Raw genomic sequence first — 24085 nt, forward strand, 5'->3', positions numbered from 1 at the left:
GGCTGTTGAATCTTGGTTAGACTCCATCTGAATGTAGAAGTTGATTGGAAACTACACTTTCGAACCTAAGTACAAAAAAATGTCATTCCCCACAGACAGCGCCAAACTGATGAAGTACAGATTTGTCAATCATTGTAAGTGTGTCCAGATGGAGCCGAGTCTTCGTCTATGTCACCTTGAAAATGGTAAGATAGCTTCCTTAATGTGGTAACCAGTGTAGTGCTTGCCACAACGTCTCCGATGCCAAAGTCAGTGTAAAAAAGCTTTTAAGAAATAACAGAGTATCAAAATAACTAGTAGTGCTTTTTAGGTGTGCCTATGTACCTCGTATTGGTGCTATGAGGGCTTTATATATGTTTCCACAACCCCTAGTCGTTGTGGTTGTTAATGTGGCTTTAATGTCTCTCTTGGTAACGCCTCATGCTCAGTAATGTGGGCCTTAATGAGGCATCCAACAGTCTGTACGGCTGGTCTTGTAACTGCTCGGGACATTATTGGCTGTATTAAATGGCTTCATTACTTTCGTCAGTGATATAGACATGTAGTTAGCTCGTCTCACAGGACGACCACATTGATCCTGATGAGATCGCTCAGGTAGGTTGAGTTCGTCAGTCCCATCAGCACCGTAAGTGATAGTGAATCGTACTATATTCTACAATGCAGAGTACGGTTTTATGATAAGAAAACTGCAAAGAACCGCACTATACCCATATATATATATATATATTTATATATATTTATATTTATTTATTTTATATTAAATATATAATAATTTAATATTATATGAATTAAGTGACCAGCTTAGCGTTAGTAAATTCTAGTTTCACGTTAAAACGACTTCGTTTTGATTTGATACAAAATAAAAAGTTCAAAAGTTTAATTTTTTTTTTTTTTTTTTGTATATACTATATATTAGTAGTACTTTTTTTTTGTTGTTTTTTTTTTTTTGTATGTACTATATTAGTAGTACTTTTAGTTCATAGTTAATTTGTTATGATTTTTTTTTTTTGTCTTGTATATATTTGTGTTACTTTTTTTTTTTTGTTTAAAAAAAAAATTATTGTCATGATTGTTAATAGTAAATTAGAAATTGGATATGACATCTTGAAAAATATACCATCCCAAAATTGACCAAACTGTACCTTCTATACTGCACCGAACTACACTGCACTGCATATGTGACCGCAAAATTGAGGTATGGTGCGGTTATGATTTTGGCCAAATCACGTTGTAAAGTGCAATGTTTAAAATGGTCCAAAACTGCATCGAACTACACTACACCACAAACTTTCCTACTCACGTTCATGGTAGATCCCACTAATTCAATTCATAATGTGATCCACCATAAACACGAGTAGATGGAGTACCATGTCACCGTTTTTCGAGAGCACCTAATAATTTTTTGTGTTTGAATAAGTAATGCAAAAATCATATATATATATATATATATATATATCAACTGAAGTTTAATTTTGCACCATGTGTCAAGTCAATATCTTAATTTTATATTCAAAGTGACACCACTTTTAATATAAATTATTTCTTTTTTTTAAATATATGAATTTTACAACAAATATAACTGAGTAAGATAATTTAAGAATAGAATTTTTCTAAAACTAAAATCAACTATAAGCTTTGAAGAAACTTTGGAAAGATTTAATAAAAAGAAATTTAAAGAATTGACTGTTAATGATCTTCAACATGAAATTAATGTTGTTAAACAAGAGATAAATGAATTAAAACATGAATTTAAAAGCATTAAAAGTGATAATAATGATAATCTTAAACAAGAATTGTTGTTGTTAAAAATTGATAAAAATCTTAATAAATTTGATAATGAACAAGATGAGCACAAAGATGGAGATGAATCTAGTCAACAGGCTCTTCTTTCTGATAAAGGTATTGTTGATAATTCTCAACTTAATCTTGTTAATAAAGTACTTCCTCCAAAGTGGTTTACAAAAGTTAAAATTGTTGTTTCCCATGATTATCCTTTCACTGTTATTGCTATGATTGATTCTGGTGCAGATATGGACTGTATCCAAGAAGGATTAATTCCTTTAAAATATTTTGAAAAATCAACTGAAAGATTGGTTTTTACCAATGATAGTCAAATGAAGATTAAATATGAATTGAATAATGCTCATGTTTGTCATGGTAATGTCTATTTCAAGATTCTTTCTGTCCTTGTTAAAAACATGACTGATAAAGTGATTCTTGGTCTGCCATTTATAAATGCTTTATATCCTTTTCTTTTTGAACATGATGGAATTACTACTAATCCTTTTGGATAGAAAGTAAAATTCAAATTTGCTTCAAAATTTGAAATTGATGTTGATGCTTTAAATCTGATTCATGCTAAAACCAAACATCTTAACTTCCTTCAGCAAGAAGTAAGATACAAGAAAATCATTGAACAACTTTCTGATAAATTATTGCAATAAAAAATTGATAATTTTCAGAAAATTCTGATTGATGATGTTTACTCTAATGCTCCTAATGCTTTTTGGCATGAGAAAATACACATTGATAATCTGTCTTATGGTGAAGACTTCCCTATTAATGTGCTTATTCAAGACCTAATGATAGGTTCTTGCCAATGTTTCACAGATATTGCTACAGGTAATATTCATAGCACCAAAACGTTAACTCCTACCGATTGTCCTAACATTATCAATGTTTCTTTGCAGGAATCGAAGCATGTTACGTGGATAAGTACCACTATTAAGTGGAATAATACTGATACTTATACCACTAGTAAGTGGATTATTATGACTTCCTCGGCAGAGAGGAGGAACAAGGGAAAAGCACTAGCACAAGGCTATTCTCAAGACAAAAGGCTCCCAGAGGGACAACCTTTTGTAATGCATGAAGGCACATCTTCTAGAGTAAAATCCTATGGATCAACATCCCTTCAGGAATTTGTCCTGGTAGAGGTGACATATTCCAATGGTGAAATGATAATTGCTTTGCAAGAATTTTTTTCTGGAAGGTTACAATTCCACAATGGAACCTATTCAGAACTACCAGATTCTATTAAATTTATTCTTGATAACCTTCAAGTTGATTTTACTAGAAACCACCGTAACCTTTTCTAGAAAACCCTCAGAGCCCTTGAAATCCACCTTGTTAACCTTACTGCTCAAAATGAGGCTTATATGAGCCACTATGCTAACCTTGTTTCAAAAAATAACCCTGTTTCAGAAAATGATCCTGCTTCAGAAAATAACCTTGTTTTAGAAAATAAGGCTCTTAGAAGCCACCTTGAACCTACATTAGTCAACTCTTTGGCAAAGAGGGAATCCATTCAATGGATAAAAAGACTATAATGGGCACTGATTATGCTAGATTGAGTCTTAAGACCCAATCTCTGTTAAGAAGTGCTATTCCCAACTTGCCAACAGATACACAATCTCGTATTTTGGGAAGCAAGGCTATGTTTAGGTCTTCTGACCTATGGTTCAAATATTTCAAGAAACTTGTTACAGCCACTATTCTTGATCCTGATAATTTAGATGAAGATGACAATGCCTTTATTCAACTAGACTAGGAAGAATACTTTGGAAGTAGGCTCAAAGTATATGAAAAGAAACATTCGTTTCCAGGCCTCTTAGTTAATTATGAGGAGGGAACAGATGATGATGACAAGGACCCTGACTGGCTATCCCAAATGTTCGAATATGGCTTTATCAAATTTATCAAGTTAACTAGCCATGATCAAATTAGTCAGTTCCCACAAATTATTCAAAGGGTTGTTTCGCAGATTAATAGTCCTTTTGTTTCCATAATATGCTGGAGCACTTTGCCAAAATGGGAAAGAGATAACTGGATGAATGTTCAACCTTCCGAACATCTCGTACTCATTAATGGGTTCACCCATCAAGGTCAATGGTATGAAGGAAATTCCCACCTATCATTTAGGGACCCTTATGCTCTTGAAGAACGTTGGAGAAATTATTTCAATAATCAAATTCTTGATGTTATCCAAGACCTATGGAAAGACTACCATTTCATAGGAAACACCGATAGAATTCATGTTTTTGGTATTAAACCGTACACCTCTGCAATCCGCCATTTAGAAAGAACTGGCCATGATGATCCAAGAAAGTTCCTCACACCAGGTAAAAATCCTATCTATGAGCACTTCTATATTGTGGATTTTGCAACCAGTAGGCTATTTATCATGAACATGCATGTAATGATGATTCTCCATGGGATCCATATGATGGATATCCTTCTGATGCCCCTGATACTGATTAAGTTTTCTTAGTGCAGATAGCTGAACTAGCCAATGCACTTGGTACAAACCTATTTAGATAAGTCCTATTGGTAATATGTCAGATGATTGCTTAGAAGAATTGATTCCTCTATTTGTCTGGCTTGCACAATGGTCAAAAATGCTACAATGTTCACTCCTCGGTAAAAGTTCCTACTTTTGTTTTACACCACTGCTCCACTGCTCCATGCGTAAATAATGATGTTCAAATAGATTCTTTTGGCTTTCAGTCATTTCAAAGTCTATTGCTTCACTACTCCATGCATAAATGATGATGTTTTGGTTCCTTTGGCTTTTTGTCTTTTCAAGTCTTCTTTGGTTTGGAGAATTAGACAAGGCCCACCCATTGCTGAAGATTTTAAGCCAAAAAGTGAAAAAAGCACCGTTCACTGATTACCATTCACTATTCACTTTTACTGTTCCTGGTACTGTTCACTTCGAAATTTTGCCTATTTAAGGGGGGTTGTCCCTTAAGTTTAAAACAAAATTCTTTCTCCAAAACTTCTTTCTTTTAGAAGCCTTACTCTAGAGAGAGTTCCTTGTTTCCACTTTAGGATTTCCTACTACTATCCCTACAACCTTGTAACTAGAACTAGTTCCAAGCCTTGTAACTATTAAGCTGTTGAACTGTTTCAATCTTGTAACCACTACTACTGCTGTAAGTGTTTTGTTCTATTTTTAATAACAAGTATTTTCAGTTTTTAGTTTATTATACTACTTATTGCTACCACCTCCTTGGACGGTTTTATACCGCTTTGATATATATTGCTTGGCTAGTTCTACCGCCTTATTACTGTTTTTAAATTATTTTGATTATATCTGCAATACCACCTTCTTGGCTGGTTTTACTTTGCTTTCAATTTACTTTCAACATAATATTATTGTGCTTCCACCTTCAGCTTGGTGTCCTTCCCCCATTGTGGTATTAGAGCCTTAAATAGACTGTTGATCCTCTCACTCTATAATAGATACACGATAAAGAGGGGCTCTCCAACGGCAAGTGCAGGTACCGTTCATATGCTAGGCCCGTATGCTCTGGTAGGTACGTGGTGTCGCTGAAGTCAATGCTCTCCTAGCCCGATGCCATGCTGTTAGAAGCGTGGCCCTGCACCGTGGGGTTTAAGGCGTTGTCTAAGCATAAGCAACTTGGAGATGGGAGCCCCAAGCATAAGCATAAGGAACTCTCTCTAGAGAAAGATTTCTAAAAGAAAGAAGTTCTGAAGAAAGAATGATGTGTTAAACTTAAAGGACAACTTCCCTTAAATAGGCAAAAATTCAGAGTGAATAGTACCATGAACAGTGACTGTGAACAGTAATCTGTGAACAGTAATCCGTGAACAGTGCTTTTTCACTTTTTGACTTAAAATCTCCAACAATTGGGGCCTTGTTTGATTCTCCAAAGAAGGCTTGAAAAGACAAAAAGCCAAAAGAATTTCCAAAACACCATCATGTAGAAGACTTTGAAATGACTTTATTTACGCATGAAGCAATAGTAGTCTATATATATTCAAAGTAAAAAATTTCATAAAGGAAATTCATAACGAAATTAAATGAAAAGACAAAAACAATTTTGATGGAAAAAGAGGGCAAATTTATTCCTATAAAGGGACCTTTGAGTTTATTGTGGGGCCCATATTGTTCTTTGGAATGGGCAAGATTGTCACCAAACTCACCATCAAAATTTTTTGTTGGGCTATGAGGGGTAATTAAGTAATTAATCCCTAGCTTTGCAAAACTCATGCCAAGCTCCTTTGTTTTATTTTATTTTATTTTTTGGTTGCTGCGTAAGTTTATGCCATAGTTTTGGAAAATGTACCATATGTATGTACACCTTTTCCCACATCTAGCATAAACACCGATTTCAAGCAGTGATAATTTGAAAATGTACTATAAGTATGCAAGAACCAAGTTTAGTCTGAATTTTCAATATCCCTTTACAAACTACGAATAGTCTGTTGTTACAAACTACGAATAGTCTGTTGGTACAAAACAAGCATGGACACACATTGTCTCATGAAAGATCAACCAAAATCCACTTGAGTATTGCATTAAACCTTTTGAACTCATGGATGACAAGAAATCTTAAATTACAAACCCCCATTCCTTCATGGAAAGATCCATGAATCCATTTTATAATCAAATACAACGGAATTAAATCATCATATGTGTATATATACCTGCTCATGTCAAGAGGCTGAATAGTTGTAATTGACATCTAATAATTTGAAGAACATCCACGAGAAATCTTGTCCACTTTAAATTCATTTTTTTAGGCGAAACTACACTATTAGTCCCTAAAATTTACCCTATGTGCGCAATTGGTCCCTCAAATTTCAAGTGAGCACAATTAGTCCCTCAAGTTTTTAAAATGAATAATATAAATCTTTTAATTAACTTCTATTAACGGTGTTACTTACATGGCTAACAGAATAATGATTTGGCATTTTTTAAATGACGTGGCATTTATTTTTATTAAATACCATCAATGGCTATTGAATTAGATTTAGATCATCCCAAATACAATTGTCTACTGCACTATTCATTTGTTATCACACTCCATATATTATTTACAAACAGGTTATATTCGGAATCTTCAACTCAAATACTCTATTCCAACTCAGACCTCCCCTCTTTACTCTCTCACTCCCTCTGAGTTCCAAATTGCTGGCCACATTTCCGTCGGCCCATCATCGGAACCCAACTTGAGAAATCATTGGACCATCCTCCACCAAACATGGATGACCATGGTGGTGCATATCTGCAACTATTCATGGATGGGGCCACCTTTTACAACTGCATTGGTCTTGGGAGTCTCTTGTCAATGAAAGTGTGGGACCCACTGCCCCACTTCATCCAAACATGGGTCCGCAACTACATTGGTGGAAATTTAGTCTAACTACTCTTTGGTGGAACTTTAGTCTACCTACTCTCTGGCTTCCTCTGGTATTTCTGCAAAGCTCATAGATCTCTTCGAGCTTGCACACCAGAGTCACCTTGTCTTCGTCCAACGTGGCACTGTCAATCATTCTAAGACAATTGCTTAAAGGTTGCACCGTCGAACAATAACGTTTTTCTTTAAGACAATTGCAATTGTCTTAATCCGATTAAAGCCAAGGCACATAATTGACGGTGCTGGATAAAGTTTTTCTAAAAACAATTGCACCGTCGAACAATAAAGTTTTTCTTTCCATTACGTTAACATTGCCATGGCACCGTCGATCACTTTTGTACTGGGCTAGGATAAAGATTTGAATTAGAATGGTCTAATTTTTTTCTTATGTGTTAATTTAATTTTGTAATTTTTTAATAAAAAAGAATGCCACATCATTTAAAAAATGTTAGGTCATTATTCCGTTAGCCACATAAGTAACACTACTAACGGAAGTTAACCGAATGACTTATATTGCTCATTTTGAAAACTTGAGGGACCAATTACGCTCACTTGAAACTTGAAGGACCAATTGTGCACATAGGGTAAACTTCAGGGCCGAATATAGGGGTGTCAATTCGGGTTAGCGTGTCGGGTTCGTGTCGTGTCAAGGTAGGGGTATTCGACTAAATGGCTCAACCCTAACCCGACCCATTTAATAATCGTGTCATGATTCTTCAACCCTAACCCGACCTGTTAATAAGGCGGGTTGACCTGACTCAACCCATTTGACACACTTAATAAACGAGTCGTGTTGGGTTGATACGAATGCAACACAACCCATTTCAACCTGCATAATATTAAATATAACATCTATCTAGAAATAATTTTTTTTACATCCCAAAAAACAATGCATACACTTCAAGTCTTCAACTCACATTCAAAATAATATAATTCAACAAAAATATAATATTCATCTAGAAAATAAATTCTTTACACTCTAAAAGAAGTGCATACACTTCAACCCAAATTCAAAATAACTAAGTTTAACAAAAATAAAATAACATAGTTAAAAAATATATATAATATCCTTGGAACTCGTCAAATGCTAAGTATCAATATTTAAAGAATTTGAGTAAACAGTAGACTAATCCTGACTATAACCACGATTATCATCCATAGATTCTTTGTTGATGTTCAAATTCATAACATCTTCCACAAGCTCATCCAATTTTATTTGTGTAAGTTCTATGCCAAAAAAAAAAAAAAAAAAAAAAGTATTAGTAGTTCTAGGGTCTATAAAGTTTCAATTTCCAATTATATCTCTTGTAAATTTTTGTAATTACTCACTTTTCTTTTTAAATTTAAAATATATGTTGGATATAAAAGGTATTTGACAAATCTAAAATAAAATAAATATTTATTTGTTAAATGAGTTAAACGAGTTGTGTTAAGTGGGTCATTTCGGGTTGACACAAATAAATTGACGTGTCAAATGTGTCTATTGCGGGTTATGCACGTTGACCCACTTATGACACGTTTCTTATCGTGTCGCTTTCGAGTCGACCCGTTTATGACCTAAACCCATTAAGGTCCAACCCTAACCCGAAAAAACCCGTGTCGGGTTCGTGTCATTTTTGCGGGTTGGGTCGAACATTGACACCCCTAGCCGAATAGTTGTAATTGACATCTAATAATTTGAAGAACATCCACGAGAAATCTTGTCCACTTTAAATTCATTTTTTTAATGCTAATTTAGGTATGCATTTTACAAGTTCCAAGCAATCGTTTAAAATATGTATTATAATTTCCAATGTTGGGCTAAATTTTAAAAAATAAAAATAAAAAAATAATTAAAAAAAAAAAAACAATATTATAAGAGAACATAGCAAGTTAGGTCAAATCAAATTATCCTTGAAACTGAAAGTTAAATGTAAGATTGAGGTTAGACTTAAAGTTAAGGCCCCAACAACCAAGCTATGTTGAACTGGACTTGCACATCATTCTTTCTTTGTTACATTTACAAAGTGTTACTGGATCAAATCTGACCCATCTCATGCATATTGTTTGAGTTTAGGGGATAAATCTATAAAGAGAACGTTGTATACCATACCAAGTAGATTTACATACATCATATTTAAAGACTCAATGGAAGGAAACACTTGTACCAAAGTTTTAGGAACTTAGTTAAATTTATTCATGAACATGAATCAAAGGATGGAAAGAAAAAGGTGAAGAAGTTGAATCTGTTGAATTTTATTATTTGATGTTGAATAGACAACTAAAATGACTTGAAATGCTAGATGCACAATAAGCCTACTAAGTTGAATGGATTGGTAAAATCCACTATTTACTATAGGGGATAGTAAGATAGCCACCTATCAATCATGGCAAGACATTCATTGGGCTTGTACTCTGGAGCTGTGTGCCCCGCTCCCTACAAAGAAGCAAATGCTTGTGGTCAATTTTTCGCTATTACTTGGAACATATTTTTTTTATGATAATAACAAAAAAAGAATAACTAAATACTCATTCTTGCCTTTACTGTTGCAAATGTCAAACAGTACTTTTTAGATGTATACTGCATTGTGAATCTGCACAATATTAAAAGTAATCCATGAAACAATTATAAGCTTTACATTGGAATGCAACTTGTATTTAAACTTTAAAAGTTTAGGGGGATGGTGGAGGGGGCAAGAGAGTTGCTAAAACATGAAAGTTGAGGTGGAAACTTACCCTGCGATTTGCCCATCAACAAACCATGGCCTCCAATCATGGGCAATAGTAAGGTTTAGCAATACTATCCATGCATGTGTAGCTATGTATGGAATAACCATGTCGTGATCACCACTGTGTTATTCGGAACAGAACAAGAAAACTATTGGGTTATAAATTGACCACAGTTAATTAATTCAATTATCTAAGTGCACGAACAAATCACCAATCTAAACTAGAGTGCAATGGAAATTAAATTGCGACAATGTGTCGACTAATGAGGAAAACCTTCTCAAGGAAAAAACCTCACTGAGTGAATTCCAGGCCACTACTCTCAAGAATCCATCAATCAAGAAAAAGCGATTACAAGTATAAGAAATCTTATCACCATCTAACTTATCCCTAAATACCAATCTATAGTTGAATCCTTACGCTAATCTCCAATAGCGTGATAAACATATAATTACAACCATAAATTAAGCAATAATAACAATAGCTAATACATTTATAAGTTAAACAGGTCAAATGGATCAAACGGGTTTAAATGTTAAAACACAACTTGTTTATTAAAGGGTTAGTCATGTCAACCTGAATATGACTTGAATCCGTTTAGCCTTAATCTATGACTTTTTTATAAATAGATTAGTCGTGTTGGTTTAACAGGTTGTGTCAAATTTTGCCACCCACAAGGTCGGGTTTGATGCATTGGACTCACTAGGATGTGGATACTTGCACTGGACACAAGTTGTCCTAGTGCTTAAATATTTGTAAGGACCGCTTATCTAATAGTTGATGTATTTCTATTGGTATTTAAAATACTCCTATAGCCGTCAAATAACTAATTACTAAGAGTCAGAATATTGAGAACATACTTACAGTTTGATATTCTCTGAAAGAAACTATCTTTCTCTAGGGACACCATCTACTGTTCCCTAGAATTTGGAGGCAGAATATATGGGGAGACTGTAGTAGGCTCTCTAGTGACTTAAAGGTGTTCCAAAAGGTGATGGGATCGTGAGGATGAGTTGTAAAGCAAGCAAAGAGAAAGATTTGGAAAGTAGGTGTTCCGTTCTACCAAGTTATGTGTCTATAAGACCCATAGAATTTATTCAATAATAATTACTGCAAATTTGTTATGTTCTACAGTGCTAAAAGTTTGGTTAATAGGTGATCGTGAGTAATATCTTGTAAATCTTGGATTTTATAAATTCATTCATTTATATGGTCTAAAATGGATGTAAATTGAAGTCTATTAGCAGATGAAATACGGAACACGTGGATAGAAAGATCAAATCTGAAAACTATCTCTTCCTCGGTTCCTCCCCTCATTTGCTCTGTTTTGCTTCTGTGCAGAACATGAACTTCTATTTTTTGCTCTTTTTAAGTCGATTGAAGTGATTAGTTTGACAACAACAGCCACCCGAGAGAGGGTTTAAGTGACATGGAATTTTCCTGTCTTTGCATTAGTTAATTACCTGGATTTGTGACAAATAGTCAATTCTAGGGACTGAAGGAGGTAAAAAAATTTGCCATATTACCTGTAAATTAGAACCTCGTAGCCTTTCTTGATAAGGTTCCGATGATAATTTAGACTACTTGAGACATCATAGTCATATGTGTTTGCTAAGGTCAGATTGCATCTCAGCCACTCATTTATGCTTCCCTGATTGTCATTTTGAAATAACTTAATAAAACTACTTTTGACTTCAACATTTTATTTTTTACATTTTAAGGATCAACATACCTCCCGAATGTGAAGAGCCTTTTGAACAGTTTTATCATTTGCCCAAATGTACGAGTACAGATAGTTATATTCCTACAAAAGGACAAATCTTGTTAGTATATAGTCAGTTAAATTTTAATAGAGTGCAGCATATAACCTAGTCAAACAGATATATGTGCATAAGGCCTCAGACCAGCTTTGATCATGACATTGTGTGTGTGAGAAAAGGAAAATTGTTTACCCGACACCATGCTCTAGGTTCAGGAAGATGAGTAATTGATCGGAGGAGGTCTACAGAATCTTCTACTAGAGTATCTGGATCCCACTTTGATACCCTTGTTCTAGGTTTTGGGGATAAAAGCTGACATGTAGGCTCCAATATTTGTGCAGTAAATATTTTCTCGGTACACTGCCAAATGCAAGAGGTATATCAATGTACATGCGACATGATACATGAATGTCCAAACATACATTTCTTAATGCTTCACATACTCTCCTCTTGTCAGGATGGAAGGAAAAATAAAAATAAAAACAGACATTTCTTATAAGAACCACAAGTAGTTTTTTCACTCACCTCAGTGAAGATATCTAGATCATCCACACATGCTGCATTGTTAGGATCTACATTCATATATTCGCCCTTGCAGTTGTTTTTAGTTGACTAGGGAAAAAAAAAAAGCATCACATCTTTTAGTAGGATATTTTTGAAAGAGAGAATTCAACTTGTATGAAAGTAACATATTTTCCAGGAGCATCCTCAAAAAGGTACTCGTGGACACTGATGTACTATATTTAAATCATTTGCCACATTTACGCAAAATGCATAAGAGTACCCTTGGCCTGTAATATAAGCCAAAAATCTCTAACCTTGGTCTCAAAGCAATTAACGAGGGCATTGTTTATCAACTTTTACTTGTCTAAGCTGGTTCAAAAATAAAAGATTAATTAAAAGGTCAAATTGTATGAGGAACAGGAAAGTCTTCCTTGCAAAATTGCATACAAGTCTATTCAAATGACAATCCATTTGGGTCAATCATTTAAACATGAGTTTCAAGGACATCTTATGATTGTAATCTGTGAAGATATAATTATATAATGTGATGCCTGTTATGATTAAATTCTTTAAAAAAAAAAAGTCACTACCCACTAGCATAAGCACTCTCCCTACTGCATTTTACAAGCTACTCAGCCTTTTCTTTGATGCTTAGCTAATAGCCTAATACCATAAGAAGAACTCTCAAGATTCAATAAAAAAACACAAGAGCAGAAGGGAAAATCACCTCATATAGTTCGTCTGATATAAGCGTCTTTAAGTGAGCAAATGGAATTCTTGCATTCAAGTCATCATGCGTATTTGTCAACGGGTTTCCAATCACATATCCCTGGCCCCAATTTAAAGCAAGATTTGATTTGTATATGAAGTAAAGGCCCCAAAAATAGAAGGCCTTAATGAACAAGAGGGAAACTAAAGTAACTGAAGTTATTTAAATTCTAATGTGCTTGAACTTGTACCTTGAGATTCATTCGCGGCTCCTGACCAACTTCATTACCTGCAACAAAATGACATAGCCAATTACCATCCTAAAATGTTTTCTTGTGCTCCATTAATCATCAAAATGATTTATTTGCCCCCTCAGTAATTTTTTGTTGCAAAATTAAGTATGAATTAAGAATGAAAAAAATTTTAGGTGGTTGTCATTATTCAAGTTACCATCTGATATTTTTTGTACAAGGATTGGGATAGTTATGCCCGAGTAAGAATCTCCCATGACATACAATGAATTTGTGAGGAACTTGGGGTGAACCTTAAGCCACTGCATCACAACTCAAAATTTAAAATGAATTGGCCACTTGAGAAAAAAATTTCTGGCTGTAAGCCTTTTATATTTGTATCAAACTATAGTTCATATGTACCAAATTAAGTCATGTTATTGTATAGTTTTTGATCACCTTCTGTAGAAATTCATAGAGTTCTGCTACGCCCAATGTATCACTGATATTGTATCCTTCCGAACTTTTTGCATAAGAGAATCCAGTGCCAACCGGAGCATCCACAAATATTATATTAGCAACCTGAAAAATGAAGGCCATTTCTTTCAGTTTACATAAACACCTAATTAATCTTCAAATTGACAACTGATTTTCATGAAAACCTAATTATTGGAAGCTGCTAAAGTTTTGTACCTTTGTCCAGGAGTATGGGTTCAACTTCAATTTTGGTGAGTTGCTTTTGGACTTAGCATAGTCAAATGATAATGGACCTAAAATAAATAAACAAAATCCTACAATTATTTTTTTTTTTTTAATTTTTTTTGCTAAAAGTCTTGTAACTCAACTAACATCTCTTAGTGTTTTTGATGAAGACATCTAAGTTTCAAATGCCCCATCTCCCATTGTCACTATCAAATTATTAAAAATTAAGGCAAAAGAAATGGCGAAAGAAAAGAAAATTAATGTGAAGTGAGAGCATGTTTTGAGTATGAAATGGTTTGTGTTCTATTTTAAAATTTATGCAAGTTTATGCAGCTGGTCCGACGTTGGATTATTATTTTTTTAATTGGCAAATGAGAAAAGAAATAAATTAATATGAAGTGAGAGTAAAGTTACTTATAGTTGTTAATAAACCCAGATTTACCCAATATATATCTGATGTGAAATTCAATAAAAACTCCACAATACACACCCAACCGATATCCAATCAATCTTGAACATCACAATTACACTACAAAGAATTAGATCAATCTTTGAGACTGTGGCAACTTCTTGCACAAGTGCTTATGATCTTCATCAGGTTTAGATATGAAAACAGACTTGTACCCAACGTGCAAATAGAATATCCAATGAATACGTCGTTGAAGGAAGTTCATGCTATGTTCTATTTTTTGAAAGAGTGGTGTTACATACCATGATTTTTAAAACTCAAAACAATTAAAGAACTGGGAAAGAGACTTGTATTTTGTCGGTTTTCCCAGTTTTGATCAGACCAGTTCCAGGTTGAACCAGTTGAATTAAGGGGTTTGGTTTTTAAAACAATGCTACAGACACCAAAATTCACACTTATCACAAACTCTCACATGCACAATTACATTGGCCACCATAAAATATTGAGTGGAGGAAATCCAAAAGAAAAAATCTAGTACCATAAACTATTACACAACTTCTTTGTTAATCACTCACAATCTGCTACGTCAGAGTTGTGGCAAAAAATATGAAACAATTTGTGGGAGTAGAACCACTCAATCTAGAAATGTAAAAAAGTTAGTGTCTTTTAGTATAATAAACTTTGCATCAATGTTCATTAGAAAATTTATTGAAATTTTCACCGCATATTTACATAACACTAGTAAGTTGCCCATGCGATGCAAAGATAATTTTGTGATATTGTATATAAAATGGTTTTAGATAATGTTGAACATATGTTTTAAAGAAAAAGTAAACTAAATTAGAGTAAAGAAACATATACATTTTGAGATATTAACTTCACTGCATATTTGTAGACTTCTTAAGATATGATTTTTTTTTTTTTTTTAAATCATGAAACCAAAAATAAATGCAACAGAGTAACAGAACCATGAAAGTCAACTAATTTGTATTGTGTTCACATATGTCATACCATGAAATGAAAGTATGTCCAACTCTCTGACCATCTTCCACTCATTGATAGTGCGACAATAAGACATGGTGTGGGTAAGTGTGTATGCATGCATGTGTCTTATAGATGATTTAAAATTAAACCATGGTGGAATATGGATTTACATTGCGCAATGAATATTCTCTCTACTTATATACCCAAAACAAAAACCATCCAACCAAATTATCTAAACCTAAATCATATTTAAGGCTCTAATTTAAAAAGAAAAAAGAAAAAAAAAATTATCAGTTGGGGTTTCGGCGTTTTGATAGTGGTGACCCCTCAGATTCCTCTTTCTCTCTCTTACAAATATTTTGTTAATCTCGTCTTTTATTTTGGTAATATATAGTGAAATAGTGCGTTTTATTGAACAATCCACAACATTTTTGTGTCTCTCGATCTCTCTTAAAGGCCTTATCTAGTTAGTTATTACTATTAGTCCTTACTTATTTTATTTATTTATTTATTTATTTTGCTTTTTTAAAAAAACTAAATCAGTGGGTATGCTAAAAGACATAAAGAATAGAGAAATGTGTCATGTAAGCTTAGGCAATTAATGAGATATTAGTGAAATAACAATAAAAATATGTTAATGTGAACTTTCAGGTAACAGTAAAAAAAAAAAAAAAAAAAAAAAAAAAAAAAAAAAAACTTAATGAAAGAGGTAAAAAATGGCTAAATACAAAATTAGGCTATTTGGCAAGATCTCATGTACTCCTGCATGAGGTCTTTGCTTTTATATATATATATATCGATATTGATTTGAGAAATACTTAGTTGTGCCTTCCACAACACAAAAACATAATTACACAACGGATGGTGTGAAAAAGTCCAACAGTTGAGAGTTCCACTTAAAAAATATATATATATATATATATATATATATATATGTAAGGACACGATTCGTAACGAACCGGAACGGTGTTGAACTCGCACGTAAAAAGACCCAAACAATATCATTTGTAGAGCGTGGGTTTGAAAGGCTAGGCCTTGGTCACCAGGCGATGGGTTTTTCGTGGTGTTCATGCATGGTTAGGTTTTTCTTCACCCCTGGAGTCTTTCTCCTGAAGGTGGGCTGGGAGGCTCTGGTTTTTGGCCATTTTTCCCAGCCTCCTCTCTAGGTTACTTATTTTTCCTTTTATATCCGCCTGCGTTCATTATCCTTCATCCACGTATAGGGTCAACCTTTCCAAGACTGATACTTGTCCCATCAGCCCATACCCAAAGTCGTTGGGGGTAGTTGTAAAAGCTAAAGAATACGGCTCTGTCAGGTTCAGAGTATTGAATGGCAGTAAGGGCAGCTTTCCCTAGATATTTTAGATTTTTCTTCCAAGTTTTAGTCCTATACCGTTTTTACCCTTCTTTCCGGTGAGACTTTGGGTCTGCCGAGGACTGAACTGTCCTCGGCTGTATTCCAAGGCTATCTTGTCGAGTTTGGGCCATAGCCCTCCTCGACTTGGGCCTTTGGTCTCCCCACGGGTAAATGGGCCTGGCCCATAAATTATTTGGGCCCCACAATATATATATATATATTACTGATGAAAATGAAATAGATGATTGCTAAGACCGGTAGAGAAAGGTCAACACAAAAAGTGCGTTTGGCTGTTGCTTAAGACTTTTTTACTTTTTATTTTTTGTCTTGGTTTTTTTTAATTTTATTTTATATATTTATTTACAAATAATCTAACTTTTACCTTGCATATATTTGGGTCGGACATATCAAATATTAGAAGGATTTAAAAATAAGGGGCTTTGTTTAGTTGTATTTTCTTATATAAATCTCTTTTCTTCAGCTATGGGGATCTCATTCCCTACCAGGTATAATCTATGTAATGGTAGAAATTATTAAAAATAAATTATGCCAATAGCTATATAAGTATATTAAAAAAAAAAATAGATGGAATTTTTTTCAATTTTCTTGTGGTAATTCCTATGATGAAATTGGGGCTTATAGTCAGGGATGAACCCAGAGGGCCGAAGGGGGCCCTGCCCACTGGGCCAAAGAAAGAAAAAAAATTGGGCCCCTTGCCCAAAGATTAAAAAAAAAAAAAGCAAAATTTTATTTTGTTTGGTTATATTTTTTTCTTCCTAGAGTTGCACCTTCCTCTTCTAAAAAATTAGATCCACTTTTAATTAGTCTAACTCAACTAGCAATCACTCAACTAAAAAACTTAACAAAACTTAAAAAAATTCCTAGTCCATCCGGTATCAGAGTTCTAGATGGATACCTTCTACTTTTAAATTTAGAATCTTAGATGGATACCTTCCACTTTTAAATTTAGAATCTTAGATGGATACCTTCCACTTTTAAACATTTTTTGACGGACAAAGGTCCAAGGAGCTCAATAAACATGACTGGTTGCGCAAGAGAGGTTTTAACACTCCTCAGAAGAAATCAATGTAATTCTTTCTTTGATCTCTTGTAAGCCCAACTTAGCTATAACATTTCTGTGAGCAATTCAAATGTTTTTTTGCCATCAATCTCAGTGATATGGGAGGAAGAAATAAGGATTATTGGAGAGAACATTTCACTTTGATCCCTAGAGGCTTATTTATATTTAATAAATACTATACAGAGAAACTGGTCAAAGGTTGGTGAAGGAAAATTCTTAATTTACACTATAAAAACAGGGAAAAAAAAAAAAAAAAAAAAAGAGGAAGAAGAAGAAGAAGAAGCAGAAGAAAAAGCAAGTCATTCTGTGAAGTTGAAAACAAACAAGTACTAAGGTGAGAATCAACTAATTCTTCATAATCATATGGTAATACTATTGGAGGTGTGTGCATTTCTTTTTCCTTTTTTTTTCGTGTTAAATATAGTATGATTTGCTTCATTTTTTCTTAAAAGTTATCATTATTTTTTTAGTAGAATTATTCTACTAGCGGGTCTTTATATTAAAACCTCATATATCCTATATCCTCCCAAAAAGGTACGGTGGATGAGTTAAATTAAGCACATACATACCCATTTCATATACAAGGCCAGAAAATCCGGAACAACCAGCACCTCCAGTGAGCCAAAGCACAAGAGGGTCATCTTCTGGACTTCTCTCAGATTCAATGAAGTAGTAGAATAGCTGCACCTCATCAGATTTGCCTACACCCACGTACCTAAAATACCAAAAAAAAAAAAAACAAGTTGGTGTTTCTTATTTAATAATAAGATTGAATGAAACTGTGATCACACAATTAGTCAGAACTCAGAAGTAAGAAAACTAATTGGCTCACACCCAGTTTCAAGTTTGAAAGGAAGATAGCCGGAAAAGCCCGGGAGGCTATTGATGATCGACTGTGGTGCAACCAAGTTGGCAACAGCCAAGAAACAAACTATGCACAACCACATTGTGCTCATGCTGCTACTGGAAATGGTTAACTGGGTTTATTTTAATGTACATGTTTGCTTGCTAATATTGTGGTTGATAACTTGATATAGTAGATATGGTACCAAATTAATTTAGTACCAATGAGTCAGAGGGCCTGCGACTTCTATCCAACTTGTTGGGCTTATTTTTTGTTAGTTGTACTTTTTTTTTTTTTTGAGGAACAGTTGTTAGTTGTACTTCAAAGTCAATTTTGAGATATCTCCTCCACCTATCATTTGTTCTCCCGATGTGTTAGTTGTACTTTTTAGTCTACTGTCAGTTTTTAACTTGGGCGGCTGTGTTTAAATTGTACAACGTTAGACTTCAAGTCATGTTTTGTTTGCAATATATTTTAGGAACATCTTTTAGTACGAGGTTACATATTGGACGAGGGAAAAAACAAAAAACAAAAAGAATCAGGTTGGCATGAATAGTAGTTGTTACTTTTTATTCGATAATGAATAGTAGTTGTTACTTGTTAGGTGCTTTCGAAATATATACAGTGCCGTGGTGCCAAGTGAGTTAATTTGTACCGAAGATTGCTTTGATTTAGCCTGGGAATGAAAGCCAATACATTATTTCAAAATTACCACTACTTTAAAAATATATATTTACACATTAATAAAATTATAAGTATATATATTATCAAATTTCAAACTAACGCTAAGATTACTTTTTTGCCCCAACAATAACAATTAGTAACAACTTGCCACTTATGATTTGTTGTAAAAATATTGTAGACATATCATTTCTCATATATTATTTTATATATATATATATATAAATTAAATTATTTGGTAAAAGCGAGTTGTTAGGGATCTTTACAATGCAAGTTTCAAGTTCATACATAACCCAATTATGCCCCATTTTCATAAAAATATGGCTTTTACAACATATAACATGTTTGTACAATTACTTGTTGGGCTTATAAGTAAAAAATAAAAAGAATAAAAAATGAAAAGACAATAGAAGAAATTAAAAAAACAAAAACAAAAAAATGTTAAATTGCAAACTACACCATAAAGTTTGGAGGTTTTTGGATTTTACACTATGAAATTTTAAATTTTGAATTTTACTACTTAAAGTTACATTTCGTTTGCATCAGTATTCTCTCAATCAATATTTTCTAGTAAGTGTTACCTCAATTTACCACATACATTTAATTTGTCCAATAAAATGATGTCATCTCACTAGTCATTCCACATCACTTAAATATCATCAAAAGCCTTTTAAAAATAAAAAGTATTATCTAACTAAATTCTCTAAAAATTTTAAAAATTACATAAACTGAAAAAGAAAAAAACAACAAAAACATATCAAAAACTACAATAAAAATAAGACAAAAAATAAAACTAACATCACTTAAATATCATCAAAATCCTTTTAAAAATAAAAAAGAATTATCTAACTAAATTCTCTAAAAATTTTAAAAATTATATAAACTGTAAAAGAAAAAACAACAAAAACATATCGAAAACTACAATAAAAATAAGACAAAAAATAAAACTAAAAAACTAAAAATTCGAATAAGAAACAAACCGTTTCCCAAAAAAATTCAAACCCAAAAATTTCAGCAAAGCGAAATCACCCACAACAAAAATCCAACGAAACAAAATCATCCCAATTCAACAACCATCAAACCCAGAAAAAACCATCAGACCCACACCAATCCTTTGAACTCACCAACCCATCAAAGAAAAATTATTAAGCCAAACCCATCAAAATTTAGTAGTATTGATTGTTGTAGCTTATTCAAAGTTCGAACCCATTATCCCATAACAATCATTTGAGCTCTTTTTCACTTATGGCTTTTTTGTGGCTGTTCTTTTAGCTTTTGGCTGGGTTTCATGGTCTGATAAAAAGGGTTGATATGAGATTTTTTGTATGAGTTCTTCTTTTTGATCTGACTCTTTTGTTGGTGTTTGTTTGTAAAGAAAATTTTCATTTTAAGGGGAAAACAATCGACCAGTGTAGTGGTAGCTTAATTTTTTCTTATGTTTTATTTATTTATTTTTAATTTAGTAATTTTTATTTTAGAAATTTTATTTTTAAGTATTTTAAATTTATTTACTTACATGCAATAATAAAATTAAGTAAGAATTATGAACAAAATAAAAAAAAAAAAAAAATATATATATATATATATATATAGGTGTTTGTCTTTGATGAAGTTACCATAAGATATTTCTTGAACGAGGATTAGGATAATTATGCCCAAGTAAGAATCTCCCGTGACGTACAATGAATTTGTGAGGAACTTGGGGTGAACCTTAAGCCACTGCATCACAACTCAAAAATTAAATAAATTGTCATCTAGCTTCCATTGGCCAATTGAGCCAAAAATTTCTTGCTGTAACAAATCCCAGTTAGTTAATCATATTGAATGGGGATTAAAGTTTTTATATTTGTATGACATTAGATTCCCATGTACCAAATTAAGTGTTTGTTTGGATTTGGCATTTGCGTTGTTGGTGTTTTTGGCGTTTGCGTTTCAGGGATATGAACAGTAACCAAAGCTCAAACAGTAACTCTTTTATTATTTTTTTTTATTTTTTTCAGTTTTTAGCAAAATAAGCGGTATCTAAATGCACACTAAATCATTTTATTTTATAGTTTTTTTTATTGCCTTCGGTAGAAATTCATAGAGTTTGCTGCAGCCAATGTGTCACTGATATTGTATCCTTCTGAACTTTTTGCATAAGAGAATCATAGTAGAGAGTAATGCAATGATTACATCTCAAACTACAGTGCTAGTGAAATTGGTGTCATTTTGCTACAAAAAGGGGGCAGTTGGCACTAAGTGGGATCTCTTTGTTCATAAGTGATTTTCCTTTAAAGAGAAGTGTAGCACGCCTTTGCAGAAAAAAGTTTCTCTGAACTAGGGAGGCGACCCACGCAACCCTAGCCACCAGGAGAATACCGTGTCTACTCCTTGTGAGTGAGACGATTTAGCTGCTGCTCCTAGGACCTGCAGAGTAAGAGTAAGAGATGGAGTCTCTACTAGGTCTGTGGGAGAAACTTTCGTTGTCAGAATCTGAAGGGAGTTGTTTTGTTGTGGAGGAGTGATGGGGAGAGCAAGTACTTCTTGGCAGCGAGGTTTTACACAGGGCGGATGCTGAGTATGGAGACAATTGCTAAAACTCTAAAGGGTATATGGAGTACCAGAAGAGGTCTTGAAGTTAGGGACATGGGTGATCACAGGGTACTGTTTATGTTCTGGGATGAAGGGGATGTGGAGCATGTTATGAAAGGAGAACCTTGGACTTTTGACAAACACCTTGTGGCTTTGAAAAGGGTTAAAAAACATACAGATTTAAGTCAGCTGAAGTTTAAGACTACTTGTATGTGGGTTCAAGTGCACAACTTACCTATAGGGATTTCTTCTAGTGTAGCAAAGAATATTGTTTCTGTAGAAGGTAAGGTGCTTGAAAATAGTCCTGATAAGGAGGTATATGAAGGCAGCAACTTTGTTAGGGTGGGAATTGATATTACTAAACCGTTGTGTCGAGGAAGAAAATTAACTCTAAGGGATGGTTGTCAGGGACCTTTTTTTGTGTGCGACAAGGATCGAGATTGTAGAGATGAGCCCAAAACTCCCCCTTGGGTTCGTCAAATTCGTTAGTTATTTGGAGAGCCAAGCCCAAAATTCACAATGTGGGGTATACAAAGGCTAATGGTGCTTTATGGAAAAAGAAACCAACACAAAAATGAAAACATAAGAAAACGCAGAAACTGTATATTTATGAGTCAGAAATTTCAGCCCACAGTCACATAGAGGAAGAAATTGAAGGAGGTCCCGAGCAAGAGAGGGAGAGTTCCTCCATCTCAATATTTTCACCCCCAGCCCTTCAAAATCCTCCATACACTAGGTAGCTGACTGGGCTTTTTGTGTCAAAGTTTTTTGGGTTTTTTTTGTGTGGAAAACGTTCCCTTTCTTGTGGGCTGGTGATGCATATTTATAACAAGCTTTAGGGGATGCTTGTGACCAATTCTTAGGTGGGAGGAAGGCCTTGGACCTTTCAGATGCTATCTTTATGACTTGGTGTATTATGTTTTATGCTTAGGGAAAGGTTTGGTTGCTTTTTGCATGATTTTGGAAAACAAAGTTGTTTCCTCTTTATAGCTACTGTCTCTGGTCTTTGTAGGCCTTGGAAGACTACATTTAGGTGGCTGAGTGGGTTAGGCTGCTCAGCCTTTTTCTTAGAGTCAACTGCCTTGGTGTGGGAAAATGGAGCTAGGCTAAAAATCAGAGGCACGGTCACACAGAACATGGAGTCAAATCTGGGGTGGAAATTTCTGACATTGGACCTCCTTCATGGGCCCTAGATGCCCCCAGTATCCCTAGCCCATTTCGTGGCACATACAGGCTGGGTCTATGTAAAAGATCCAATGGGAACTAACCCACACCCACCCAAACCATTCCTATTCAATTCTCCAACCATTCGCATGGGCTTGGGCCACGCAGCAGAGCAGGATACATTGATAAAATACATTAGTCGAACCCGCTAAGCAAATGGCCTTAGTCATTCCGTCGAACCATAAAATTTGTCGCGAAAATGACCGTTAACAATAGTCAAGACAGATGGGTATGTTTTAAGTATGAGAGACTGCCCAATATATGTCATTGGTGCGACAAGCTTACTCACATGGATAGGGAATGTCCAATATGGTTGAAGGGCAGGAATACATTGAAGGAAGCTGAACAACAATTTGGGTCATAGATGAGGGCCGCGACACCAAATCTAGCAAGGAAATCGGTGGTTACGGTGGTTGGTTTTGATGAGAATGAGAGTGAAACAAAGGATAATGGGCAAGACAATGAAGTTGTGCAACAGGACAGTGGTGACAACCATGAACCTATGGTCTTTTTCCATGACACAGACAGTCCGATTCTGGTGAAACAAGTGGAAACGCGGGATGACATTGAGGTGGAGGGGACTGGGCCTAAGGGAAGTATCAATACACAGGAAGTGGAGGTTGAATGTGATGATACACTACGGACTAATCCAGCTCTAGTTAGAGCGACTACCGGGGGTGTTGGCGGTAGTGACAAAGAACCTTCTAGACTGGATTTTGATACTCAATTACAGGAAATTGACAAGGAAATTGCAATATTTGATTCAAGTGAGGGTGGGTCCAAGGAAGGTGAAGAAAGTGTAAACACTAATATGGATGGGCATCCAACTCGGTCTGATACAGTAGTGGGTTTGGGTGATTCAGTAGTAGAGCAGCGTGATATTTTGAAAGAAGGGAAAAGAAAAACCAAAAGTGGGTACACACAGTCAATTATTAGAAACCAAGCAAAAGGGAAGGGTGGCCTCTCATCTTGTAGTCCTCAGGAAGGCAGGAGGGTGACTTCTCTAAAGAGAACTTTTCAAGATTTAGAAGGGGAGAGTAAGGAGACAGATTTTAACAAAAAGCAACGAAGGGTGGAATTTGATGATTTAACAGTGGAGGTTGGTTCACAGCCCCGCTGACAGCCATGAATCTGTTAGCGTGGAACTGCCAGGGG

General features: G+C 34.4%; 1 protein-coding gene across 1 annotated transcript; it reads right to left on the reverse strand.

Moving 5' to 3' along the window:
- Positions 1–9363: 9363 nt before the first annotated feature.
- LOC115959715 (serine carboxypeptidase-like 7) lies at positions 9364–18623 on the reverse strand. Its single transcript, XM_031078233.1, has 14 exons — positions 18442–18623; positions 18177–18322; positions 13768–13844; positions 13534–13656; positions 13295–13397; positions 13096–13133; positions 12864–12965; positions 12158–12244; positions 11825–11992; positions 11605–11676; positions 11399–11523; positions 9882–9995; positions 9685–9739; positions 9364–9582 (listed from the first exon to the last, which is right to left on the reverse strand). Exons 1-14 carry the CDS (start codon positions 18561–18563, stop codon positions 9499–9501), a joined length of 1416 nt encoding a protein of 471 aa, XP_030934093.1. The 5' UTR covers positions 18564–18623; the 3' UTR covers positions 9364–9498.
- Between the last annotated feature and the right edge of the window lie 5462 nt (positions 18624–24085).

Source organism: Quercus lobata, chromosome 9 (genome assembly GCF_001633185.2).
Source record: "Quercus lobata isolate SW786 chromosome 9, ValleyOak3.0 Primary Assembly, whole genome shotgun sequence".
NCBI classification, from domain to species: domain Eukaryota; kingdom Viridiplantae; phylum Streptophyta; class Magnoliopsida; order Fagales; family Fagaceae; genus Quercus; species Quercus lobata.